This window comes from Lissotriton vulgaris, chromosome 4_1, assembly GCF_964263255.1.
Source record: "Lissotriton vulgaris chromosome 4_1, aLisVul1.2, whole genome shotgun sequence".
NCBI classification, from domain to species: Eukaryota; Metazoa; Chordata; class Amphibia; order Caudata; family Salamandridae; genus Lissotriton; species Lissotriton vulgaris.
Window position 1 is genome coordinate 1,417,705,362 of NC_141691.1, and position 12,420 is coordinate 1,417,717,781.

The following is a 12,420-nucleotide window of genomic DNA, read 5'->3' on the forward strand; positions in this document are numbered from 1 at the left end:
GCACGTGAAATGAACAAGACCCATGGGCTTCTGGCCATAAGAACTAGGCCCACCATCAGAAATGAGATAGTTCGGGGTGAATATAAACTGTAATCCAGAATGGAGCCACCAGACAGCTCCTCAATCATCTCATTAGAACTTCCATCACACCATTTCCTAAGTCCTTGCACTGGATGTCTGGTGTAGGAAATTATTTTTAAAGCAATGTGCACTGCACATCAAACGATCATTGGAACTGAACCTCTCTTCCTTCATAATAAACTCTGCAAGGTCACTATGTTCTATTTATGACCCTCCTCTGAATAGCCCTCCCTTCAAAACATCAAGAACCAGCAGAAGATGGTAGGCTCTGGAACTCAACATATAATTGTGGAAACCACTAAACTTCCGGCTTATCCCATTCACATAAACCATGAAACAGATAAAAATGGTAGGTATGCACAGATGGGTCTTTTCCCACTCTGTGCACACGCCATCTTTGAAGTACATCATTGAAACTCATGTATCTCGCACAGCACCTCCAAAATAGGTCTAACACTATCAATGGTGTAGACGGATAAAGTGCTTAGGAACCTGTGGCAAACCTGAGCACTTTGCTGCTTCAGGAGGAGTGTGACTGTTTCCGGATCCAGTCTGACGCCTGGGAATATTCTAAGGTAAGGAATTCTAAGGTAAGGAATCTATCACTAACGTGTCTCTTTCAGATACATAAATTCTATTCTAAAATACAGTATAATATATATAGTGCAAACAGAAAGCTCAATATCTTCTTGAGCACCATGAATATCACTTGCTGATCACAACAAACTTAATGAAAGCAATATATGCACAGACCAGTTTCCAATACACTATAGGATTTTCCTTGGTAACCGGTTCCAAGCAGTTGCATCCAAGAGAGAAAAATAATTTGTCCCGTTAATCATGTGTTTGAGTGGATAAAGATCAGAAGCAACATAAAATAAGTAATTAAGGAAATTACAGTTAAACCAACTTACATCCTCTCACCTTTCTTGAGAAGAGTGAATTATTTTAACAAGTAGTCACTACATTTTAACATCAGGAAGAGATTGGGCAGAATAAATGGCATTGCAAACCGTGCCCTCCATCAATCATAATGTTTGTTTTTAGATTATAACTTTAGCACAATCTGCTCCTGATAAGTTAGTTTTTTGCCGCATTCAATTGAATACTTTTAAGAATTAAGGTTGTTAAAAATCAATTAAGACGTCTAAATGCACTATGCAATCTAAAGAATCCTGGAGGAAATCCTACTGATTAAAATTGCAATGCTCCAGCTCTGACTGACATGACAAATGATTTCTTAATGTCAAGTGGGCTAATTTCAGGTTGGAATGTATCTGGGTCGGGTTCGTACATATATTTCTTCTCAACTCATTTATCTAATTTAGTCATGATTGCAGCCTCCTGGACTTAATTTTCAGGGATCTTCGGTCACAAAAAAACAGCCCACACTCCAGGCTGATTACTGCACAGATCTTGTAATTAGTTTGCATGTAGCAAGGGCACTGTTGTAGCTCACAGTGGGGTAATGCAAATTAGAGGAAAATAAACTCTCCCCATACGGCCTCCAGTTGGACTCGATGATACGATATAGCGATTAAGGTTAAGGAAGCAATTAAGGAATCAAAATCACAAATAATTTATTTGCTTTAAGAGTTGATGGAGTACAGTTTTAAATAGCAATGAAATACACTGGTGGAAAATTGGCACGGAACTTGCAAGCTTTCATTCACAATAATACTGTTCATGCTGCATCTTTGCTAACTCGTTTTATTCTCATTTTTGGCTTTCGAAACAATGGCTGAAGTTTTCTTTTGCCGATTTTAACCATGAAACATTTTTTTAAATATAAGGCAATCACTGTCTTTTATTAAGTTGTGGCCAGAGTCGTTTTCTCATTTTTTTTAAATGTCCTACATAATTGCTGCCTCTCCTTCCACCTCACGAATTTTGGCACAGTGGCGAGTACTGGTATGTACAGAACAACACAGAAAGTTTATCAAAAGAGACAGCCCACATGCTTGTCAAGGTACCAACTACTGCTCATGCAACACTAGAAATGCATCTCCGCAGGTCACAACAAATATTTCCAAATATTTGTGCCAGCAGACCCCAAGTACTGGTTCATCTTAATCCCATATGTTAATAAGCAGTACAAAACCGGTTCACTGCTAAAACGTCTTGTCACACAAAACAGAACGTGGTTTTTGTGTAGATAGATTTCGCAACCAAAAACGTGATGACAAAAGTTAAACGCTTATAAAGTCTGCTATGCTATTTTCTGTTACATAGAAATAATTCACCAAAACGGTTAAATACGTTAAAAAAAATATTCGATTGATCCCATCATCGTGGCCTAAATTCCCTTCTACAGCATTTATGGGTAAATAAACACACTTGTCGCTGTTCTCGGTTATTGCTTGCTGAAAGAGTTCCCCCGTATAGGAGACGTTTTGACTGGACGAGCAAGGCCTATAAAGAACTTTATTGTCTTGGAAATAGACGTACCAGAAACCCTTCTTAAAATCATGCTTCAAAATGTAACTAGTGGAATGTGTAAGCCACGTCAGACCAGTGTTCGTTTATTCTTAAATCAGACCATTTACTTCCGTGTGTAGAGAATGAAAGCTCTAAAGCCTGCGAGGTGCTCACCAGCCCCAGTGACGACTGCCTCTTCCGAAACCAGTGATCTGTCAGTGCCACACTTCAGTGAGTTTTGAGCCTGCAGCGTGAAGTCTACAGTTTTGCATTTTACAATATGAATTTATCATCATAAAAAATATTGCTACCATAAAAAGTATATTACCCTCCCCAATACAAAACAGCGTGGAAAAATACTAAATTCTCCTCACCCTCAAACAACCGAAAGGGCTTAATTTATCAGTCTGTAACAGTTAATTTTGTACAATACATTTCTAAACACATTGCAAATCGTCTACGTGGGCATATATCCTGTCCAATGTTGCCATCTAGGGTAGAGACCAGAAAATCATTGAAATGTTTCTATGAGCCTACAGCCCTTCAAGCCCAAAAGGACTGTAGATAGTGGAGCGGCTATTTAGCCGCAAGGTTTTTCTGAAAACTAGATGCATTGGTAGGTTTTCTTTCACAGCGAGATGTTCGGTGTCCTGAGGAAACTGTACGGCTGCTACTGCTTACTGGATCCTGGAATGTATGTCCCAGTTCACTGCTGATAATTTGCGTACTGACCCTAGAAAGACAGAACAAATGTTATTTAACACTGACAAGAACATGCAATACCGCAGCGTTCAAATGAATCAACGCAACACAAGTGCGTCATTGCTTTCATGCTCTGGGAAGACATGGCAAAATCCTCTTCAGGGGTCAGATATTGGCTTATGTCTGCATTTACCAGGCGTCTGCAGAGGAGTGTAAGGGAAGTGCATTATTCATCACTTTTACAAAGGAGTAGAGCACTGTAAACTGAAATTTCACTTTTCCAGTATCCTTAACGTGCAAGATGGTTGCCCCCCCCCCCCCATCTCCCGTCTCATTTTCGTCACAGAAGTTGTAAACTTTTTTTTGTTTAAACCAGAGCATTCGATGAATAGGAAGAACACGCATGAATAGGTTTAGCAAGCATACACCCCTGCAATGAATATGTGTATACACCACACATCGTAGCTTATAAAAACTTTAATCAATCTAGCTCAAAACGCTACTTGTGCTTTTAAAAAAAAATAATAATAAAGGCCCGTGCAATTTTTGCAACACACTAATCAGGCGATCAACTGTAAAAATGTTTGGTCAGGAGAGCTATGTTCTACACAACTTAACAGGGCGGTACAAGACATGTATGCAGATGGGCACCTACGTTTCTGCTCAACACCATTACGGCAATACACTACTTGAACTAGTTTCTAGCCATTGCTAATTTCCAAATCCCACATACTTGCCTTTTCTTCATTAAACCTACATTATAATGAAAACTAGCGCAACTAAAGTCTTCTGTATTGATTTGAAAAGTTGTGCTGCCTTGGACTGAACTTTGTTTTTTTCGCCAGTGAACTCGACAATCACAGAAACTCCTGAAGATGGAATCTTTCCCACTTTGACTGAGAGTGTATGCTGCTCTTTACCGTTCAAGGGCACGCGCCTCTTTAACTTTACTACTGTTGAGAGACAGTCTACCGGCTCTCGTCAAATATCCATTCACAAGAAGGTCTACTGCCTCTCGTCAAATATCCATTAACCCCAAACCCCATCCCAGACTGCAGTCGCCTTCCTGGTCTTACTTCAAAAACCTACAGCGCAGGAAGAGGTTCCTTCTTTATTTGCCTTTGTTCCAAGCTAGGATTCCCCAGCCCACGTCAAATTCACTTACCACCATCTTCTATGTTGCAGAAATCTCTACATTAAACTGCAGTAGATAAAAACTGCAGTTTAAGAACAATACACGCAATACCTTTTATCAGTCAGACAATTTGGATTATGGACTCTAGGTACAGAAGCTCACCAAATCTGGCCAGCAGCAAAGGCTGGACTGGAAAAGCATACACACATTACTGTGACAGACCTATAGTTGGCTCTCACATTCCACCTCGAAAACTACTGGGGAAAAAAGTACTGGAACTCTCGGCCAAAACTTGGCAAATGGTCATCATGTGAATACTGATAGGTTCTGCCCACCAATGCAGGAGAAAAGGACAAGAGGACAAAGGGTATAATCTCTCATGGACTGCTACTAGTAATCCAAAATGGGGAAAGCATATGGAGGTGCCTTGTTGCTGTGACTGGAGAAGATTAGAAAAACCTAGGTCCCTGACAGAGGACTATTTTTAGGGGCAATATTTTGTATCCTGCTGTATTAGTGCAGCACCCAGAGACCATACTTGATCCATATTCCCAGCATCTGAAATCCTGGCCCACCTTTACAGCCTTTAGTAGGCATTACCTTCTGCTAGCAAAACGAATCCCTATCGCTTCAAAAGATCCATGTGTTGAACCAAATCAAACCACATGGAATAATGTTGACCACAGAGCCAATGTTAACAGAATCTAGAACCTAGAACTACGGAGCTAAATTAACTTTGAGGGTTGAATCTCTGCCCTACAAGATGCAAACACCTTCTGGAATTATGGGTTTATCTTAGTTTGAACTCGTCCAATTTAGTTACCAATAATGCCCACTACTATTATAAAACAAAGTCCAGACTGGACACTGATATTTTTAAGGGCAATAATGTGTTACACCGAACCGGTTTATTTGGTAAACCTGGAGATGACCATGGAAGGGAAGTAGAAAGCAATAGTAACTGCAAACAGCTAAAGGTGCCCGGGCACTAGGGTGAGGGCATGTGAATCTACAGTACTACATTCCATGAACAGATGCTTACAGGGTAAGTAACATGTTCCGTTCGATGCATGTGTGGCTCTAGATACACTTGCTGTGCATAGACTTAAAGCAGTCCTCCCTAAAGCAGTGGCTAGCCTGTGGCTGTTGCAGAAAATTGAAAAAGTATATGTTGTACTGCTCCACCTGGCTGCTTAGAGAGTCAGATGCCTAAAAAGAAGGAATTGTCGATTCAACTGGCATGCACCAGTATTGTGGCCCTGGTACACCAGGACCCACAAATACTTCCCAGTAACCACTGACTGCGCCAGGATCCCATAAAAACCTCCCACCTGCTTTTTTAATTGATTTTTATTATAAGCTCAAAAAAACCCAATAAAAGTATGAATAATATACATTAAAATAGGTATACAATAACAGAATTGCAAATATAAGGGAATAACATAAAACAGTATATGTTCTAAGTGGGTGCTTCCGTTTTCCAAACTGGTGAACAGGAAGTGGAAGTGACATTTCATTACTTTCCAAAGGCTGCTATTAAACTGAAAGTAAATAGCTACAATTAGTAAAAAGAACTTGTTTTTAACCCAATTTCTCCATCAAAGGTATCATCTTTAAATTCATAAACCATATACGCGCTGTGAGACTGTATAATTTTTCTACAATGAGAATCTTTCAAAATGTTTTAAAGTAAATTAAAATGAAATCTATCTTTAAAATCAACTAGTTCAGTTTCCAACTTTCTTTTAAATAAGGAAAATCAAAGAAAACTGGAACAGGTAGACCGTCTCAAACAGGATCTTGACACTTCAGGCAGGCTGCCACAGAGCTCCAGGATATGATGCTTTGACACCAAGCTCAGAGAAAGAGAAGTAATCACTATTTTTCCCATCATGAAATCTCGTCAATATTCATAAACACAAACAGAATTTCCAGATCCCTTACCAATCGCTGCATAAGATGGCGGAACGCCTGGAGAAGTGTAAATATCCCCTGGAACCATTTTTGACAATTAAACGGGTGTCACACAGAGACCCGGCTTGCTTGTGTGCAGCTGGGGAGACAATTCAGATAGTATTGTTTACCAAAAGTGATGTCCAAGTTGTTGTTTAGTATACTTCCCTAATTAGGACACTTATGAGAGAGGCAACAGTGGCCAATTTAACAACACGTAAATTGAGTGGTGAGGCCTGCGAGGAACGGTTGGTTGGCCTGCCTTTTGGAGGACATCTAGCAACGCACAAGACTATCCAAGTGTCAATGGAGTGCCTAAAAGTTGACAAGCATGTGCAATTGTGTCACCAAAATGTAGTTCGGATTAGGGAAGATTTCTGAAAGAAAAATACTCATATAAAATGTTAAATATTAACTTTAGAATGAAAGAAACGCAGGTTATCCGACGCCTGCAGAGGAGATTTATTGTTTTTAGGAAAAGTGGAAGAAAAATAATGCTCTTCACCTAAAAATATCAGAATTTACCTTCAGTACGAAATAACAGCGATTTCACAGAGGTCCTATATTGCAATGGAACATTATGTACGGTTCACTTGAACAGTGCGTATACCACTCTAATACTTCTGTTTAATGTATCTGCTACATACATCCCTAAAACATACAGAATGTCAGATAAATGCATTAGTTCAATTTAGCGGCCTATCAAATTTGAAATGACTGGTTTAAATTAGGAAAGAAAATCAAACTTCTCAAAAGGGATAGTGACTTTACTAAAGCCCTAAAAACACTGAAATGGTGAAAAAGTGTATCTCCGAAAAATATTTTGCTACCGCCAAAAAGTTTGAGGTGGGAAAATACCTATGATCCATTGGCAGAGGGGTGAACAGTTAAAAGTAGAAAGAAAATTCATTTCTCTCTCTAGTTCACTGTTGCGGGCGATGTTATGTGCAAATTTATTGGACAGCTATGCCAAAGCTTTCACGTCCTATGAAGTCTGGTCATGTAAATGGTTTTAATCCACTTGTTTGCTAGTTAAATTTGCTTTTGGAGGGAGTTTAGATCTTCCTCACCCAGACTCTCAATCCTTTCCATACCAGGTTTCTGTGCGTTACCCACTGCCACCAAAGCTCAAAACACTAGACAGTCCTACAAAGCAGAGGAAAATGTGAAAGGTGATAACTACGTTCACCAGGAAACATCACCCCTTGCTTGGTCTTAAGCTGCAGTCAGCGCTCACCCTATTGTCTTGCACAGCTGTCTCTATGATCAAGTAGATGCCCACATTGGAAATGTCCGGTACCTACTGCTCAATCGTGTACACACAAAACATGGAGTATTTGATGCCAGGCATCTCCAGGTAGTTGTGCACACCGACACGTGTTGCATGCATTTGGTCAATCTGGTGTCAAGAGGCTTTCCATAGCATGTTACAGATGTTTTAGAATCAGTTTTCAGGTGCTCGATTATAAAGTAATCCCAAAAAATGTAGTTCACAAAAAGCTTGCCACAACAAGCAGGTACCAAAATGTGCAGAGGTAAGAACTACCCCAAAACCTTTTTTACTGATTTTGTTATACTTTTAAAAAACAACCACCACTAAGATAAGGACCACCGTCATGGTCAAAGTAGGGTCTACTTGTCAATAAAGTACAATCTACCCTATATACAACGTCAAAAGAGTAGAAAATAAAAGGAACAAGTTACAGAAAAAAATCATGACAAATCAAGCACGTTTATATCTGGGGCATCGTGATTAACAATATGTGTAAATATACAACTTAATCAGCTGCCATACACCAGTTCATATTGGAATACAAGTCACAAAGCCACGGCATTTCTCTACTAACCTTGACAAAATCTGAATTTGTGAAGTAAAAAAAAAAGCCCCTTGTTCAGTGATACTTGTTCAGAGGGTACATTGAAACGGACAATAACTGACAATGCAGTGCATTACTGTACGGATCTTCAGAACTTTGGCTGTTACCGTAACTATCTAATTTTCCTCTCTGAGGTTTCTGCTGCATTCTCTTATCAAAGGGAAGATAGAAAGGGGTTAGAAGCCAGGTTTCATTTTAATTGGGGTTAATAAAAAATGAAAAGAAAATGTTATCTTTATAACGTTTTATTTAAACCATTGCTTTTTCGAACATATTTTCTTTCAAGAGCAATTCGAACAAGATGCAGATCACAAACACAAAATGTGCAATGAACCAAAGAAGTATAAATAAAGCATCTCAAACCAAGAGACTGATAATATATTAATATAGCAGTCCCCCCCCCTCCAACAAGTAGGGCATTGTGGCACGTGTAGAACCTTGTATATGTAATCACCTGTTCCGTTGTACTGGAGAATGTTATGATTCAATTGGTAATGCAGTCAGCTCCACTTGAGCTGCACGTTTCCTTCGTTCTTGCTTCATTCCTTTAATTAAATTGGAATTATAATTCATCTCGTCTACTCTCATCTCTACATGATACTACAGGCATGTAGGAAACAGGGAGACTTAGGGGAGAGATTAGAAAAAAAGATGCAAAACATGCTAAAAGAAAAAACACACTCTTCAAACTCAGGTTCTATGCATAACACAATTTCACATGGCCAAACAAATTCCAAAGTTCCAATGTTGGATCTTCCCTGGTCCATCCGACCATCGTCCAAGCTTTCTGGTTCCCAGGAATTCCCATGCTGGTCAGGCTGCGTGAAATTAAAAGTGCTGCATGTACTGCGACACTCAGTTTGGCAAGAAAAGAAAGTGAGGCCTCCAGTGTGACAGGCAGTGCCCTCTTAATATCTTGTACTTTACCCCCTTGTCTTCTGAGTAGTGTGGATCAAATCACAAACTAATGAGAATCTAGTACCTCTGAATTATAGCTGCAGCCCTAGTCCCTACCTCTCAGTGGGAAATATTAAGAATCTCGAAGAACAGCCCCAGGAATCAGCAGCTTCAAGCTTCAACCCATGACAAAACTACAACTGCCCTGTGAACCCTCAGTGAAGTCTAAGGCATATTCATGAGGGCCTGCTCCGTTACAAACTCAGACGATAGAGCCTTTAAGACTTAACCCTCATATGTGGGCAAAACTATCAAAAGTAAGACAGTGCAGTGACTTCACTCCCTGCTCCAGCCCAAGCATAGAAATTCTGGTCCCAAGGTACTCCCATATCAGTACAGCATCCCCTTAAGATCCCACTCTGGCATCAAAAGAAGTTATCTTCTGGCCATTATCTTAGACATCTTATTCAGTATGACCAATCATCTCTTCCAAGGTATCCTTGATTAGGTGATCTTCGGTACCCATATTTTCATGACCCAGAGAAGGTCATAGAGCCATGTTTCATGAGTTAACATGGCCAGTAAGGCGTTATCATCCTCCCTATAATAATGGGGCTGTTGTGATGAAGCAGAAGGAAGCATAAGACAACAACGTTTTTTCTTTCTCCCGGCACGTGCTGCTTACTTAAACTTGGCAGGACACTAAAGTCTATCCCAAAAACAATTCCCAATCAGTTCGAGCCACAGGCAGAGCAAAGTCCTCTCAACAGTCCCCTGCCCCCTTTTAGTGTTCTATAGTTTTATTATGTCCTTAAATTGTGTATTATTTGTCTTCCATGCCATGTTCCTTTTCCCTTTGATGTAGTTATTGTTCTTTTCTGGAACCTATCTCTGTATGGTTGCCAGGAGAAAGGTCAGAACACTCCGGGCTTTCTCCTGAGCAACTGTTGATACCTGTGGGTTCATTACTTTGGAGCTTCATTTGCAGAAATAAACCTGATTTTGGAATCTATTACCGACTCCTTCTACGTTTATCAGCCACCCGATACTTCATCTGGAATCAGGAGTGGGGTTGGTGCAGACTTTTGCGTAACTGTCTTCTACGCGGTTACTGAACCCACCAACTAACTGCCGCCTCATTTTCTTGGAATTAGTTTATTCTTTGATTGGAAGAATTTGGGGCATTCATTTTAAGGTGGGTGACTCTTGAAAAAAAAAACACTTTGGATATTTATTTAGGTAGGAACCCCTTACTGTTAGCCCAGCGCACTCAAGAGAGCTTTCAAATCCTGCTCATTCTGTTGCCGCACGCTTTGCGCCCTCGAGAAAGGTCACCCGAGACGTCTCAGTTTGTTTCAGCGCGCTGTTTCCAGTCATATCTCACGAGCCCAGTCTGTGCTTGTGACTGCTGCTCTACTGAGCCGGCACCTCACCGGATCTTCATTAGATAATCCAGATTTAAGCTGCCAGCATTGCACAGCTTCCTGCTTTCTTCAGGCTTGGTCATTTTAGGCTGTGAGCCTCGTTTTGCATTTCCGGCATTCTCGCTCCAGCCCATTCTGCTGCTTGGATGACAATCCTTCCAGTAGCTTTTTGACTAGTCTGACTTCTCCCATTTCCTCTGTTCTTGGCTGTGGGAGCTTCGGTCTGCAGGGCCGGCATTCTTGCTCCAGCCCACCGATCACAGAGCTTTCTCTGCTGCCTCGATGATGTCACTTCCTATTGAATGACTAGTCTGCCTCCTTCCACTGCTACAATTGCTGCTTATTTTACAGTGGCCATCTTGCATGTTATTGGTGGTCTATACATTGGATTTTGAATTGTTAGTGTATACAAGTGTTTTCTTTTTCTTTCTTCTAATTTTCCGATTTTATTTTTACTCTTTGCAATAGTTTATTATTGTCATTTTAAAACGTTCCCTTCAGGTATAGCCTCTTCACAAAATGTCCTACACCGACTCCTTTTTTATGGAAACCTGGCAAACCAGAAATTAAGTGGAAGCAATGGCTTTGCAACTTTGAAAGTTACCTGGTTGCAATAGATGGTCTTGATTACACTCCTGCTATGAAACTCGCATTGCTTATCTGTCATCTAGGTATTGCAAAACCAAATGTTTTTGACAACTATCCAGTCATACCTCGCCCTGCGGGTGATACTGTGTGGAATGTATATATTGAGGCTAAGGAGAGAATCAAAAAATAGTATTCTGAGGAACCCAATGTCTTGTTAGGGAGGCTTAGTTTTGTTATCCACAAACAAGCTAGTGATGAAACTGTATAAGAGTATATAGCTGTGTTGTGTGTGCTAGCTGCTCCTTGCGTATTTGAGAATTCAGTTGACACCTCCATAAGGTATCAATTTGTTTTTAATTGTACTTCCAAGAAGATGCAGGAGAGATTACTTATCTGACACAATCCTTCACTTTCTGAAGGGATTGATATTGCTTAAAGTATCGAACATTCCATTCGGTCTACCCAAGCCCTAGCCTCACGCGAGGGAAGTCCTTCGGTTGCCCTTGTAACTGATGGCACCATTTCATCCATAAAATTTAACAAGGAGAAGAAGAAACAAGCTGTGTTATTGCTGTGGTTCTAAATCTCATCAATCCCATATGTCCTGCTATTGGCAAGAAATCTATCAAATGTAAAAAAATTGGATATTTTCACACAGTTTGTAGGCCACAGAGCACTGTTCGTAAAACAAGCATACATTCTGTTGACTTACAACATGGAAGTGGACATGACCGCTCCAACAGTACTGTTCATGATTGCACGTACAATTTGTCTAATGTTGTTCTCACTACTGAAAAAGAACAGGTCTTCGGCAAAATAGAGGATCTTTTATGTCAAGCTTTAATTGGAGATAAGTCTCTACAAGTCATGGCAGATTCAGGTGCACCCATCACAGTTTTAGCTGACTCCACATTTTATTCGCTGTGCCCTTCAATGCTTAAACTCAATGCTCCTGACATCTGTCCATAGGCATTTGGAGATAAGGAAATTGAGCTTCTTGGATATTTCTTTGTTGATTTAGGAATTTGTGGCAGAATGATACATACCAAGGTATATGTTGCTATTAATGGGAACGACTTAGTTAGTTGGATGGATTTAGCCAAGCAGGGCTTTTACCTTAAGCCAGGCCACCCACACCCCATTGTTTTGGGAAAAATTACTTTGCGATGTCTTTCTGAGGATCCCATGAGTGATCTTTTGGCCAATTTGATGCTGAAATTCCCAGCAGTTTTTAAGGATGAAATAAGATCAGTTAATGGCTTTGAACAGGAGAGAAGGTTAAAGAAGAATGCTGTGCCCATCATACACAAGGTCAGGCCTGTTCCCATTAATGTTCGCTCTGAAT

General features: G+C 40.2%; 1 protein-coding gene across 3 annotated transcripts in view; it reads right to left on the minus strand.

The window, feature by feature from the left end:
- Positions 1-1,644: 1,644 nt before the first annotated feature.
- Positions 1,645-12,420, minus strand: part of SS18 (SS18 subunit of BAF chromatin remodeling complex) — a 359,812-nt gene continuing 349,036 nt past the window's right edge. For all 3 annotated transcript variants that reach the window (XM_086965659.1, XM_086965658.1, XM_086965657.1), the window contains one exon: positions 1,645-3,232. In XM_086965659.1, the coding sequence (XP_086821785.1) occupies positions 3,206-3,232 (27 nt within the window). In that variant the 3' untranslated portion in view covers positions 1,645-3,205. The remainder of the gene's footprint in view (positions 3,233-12,420) is intronic.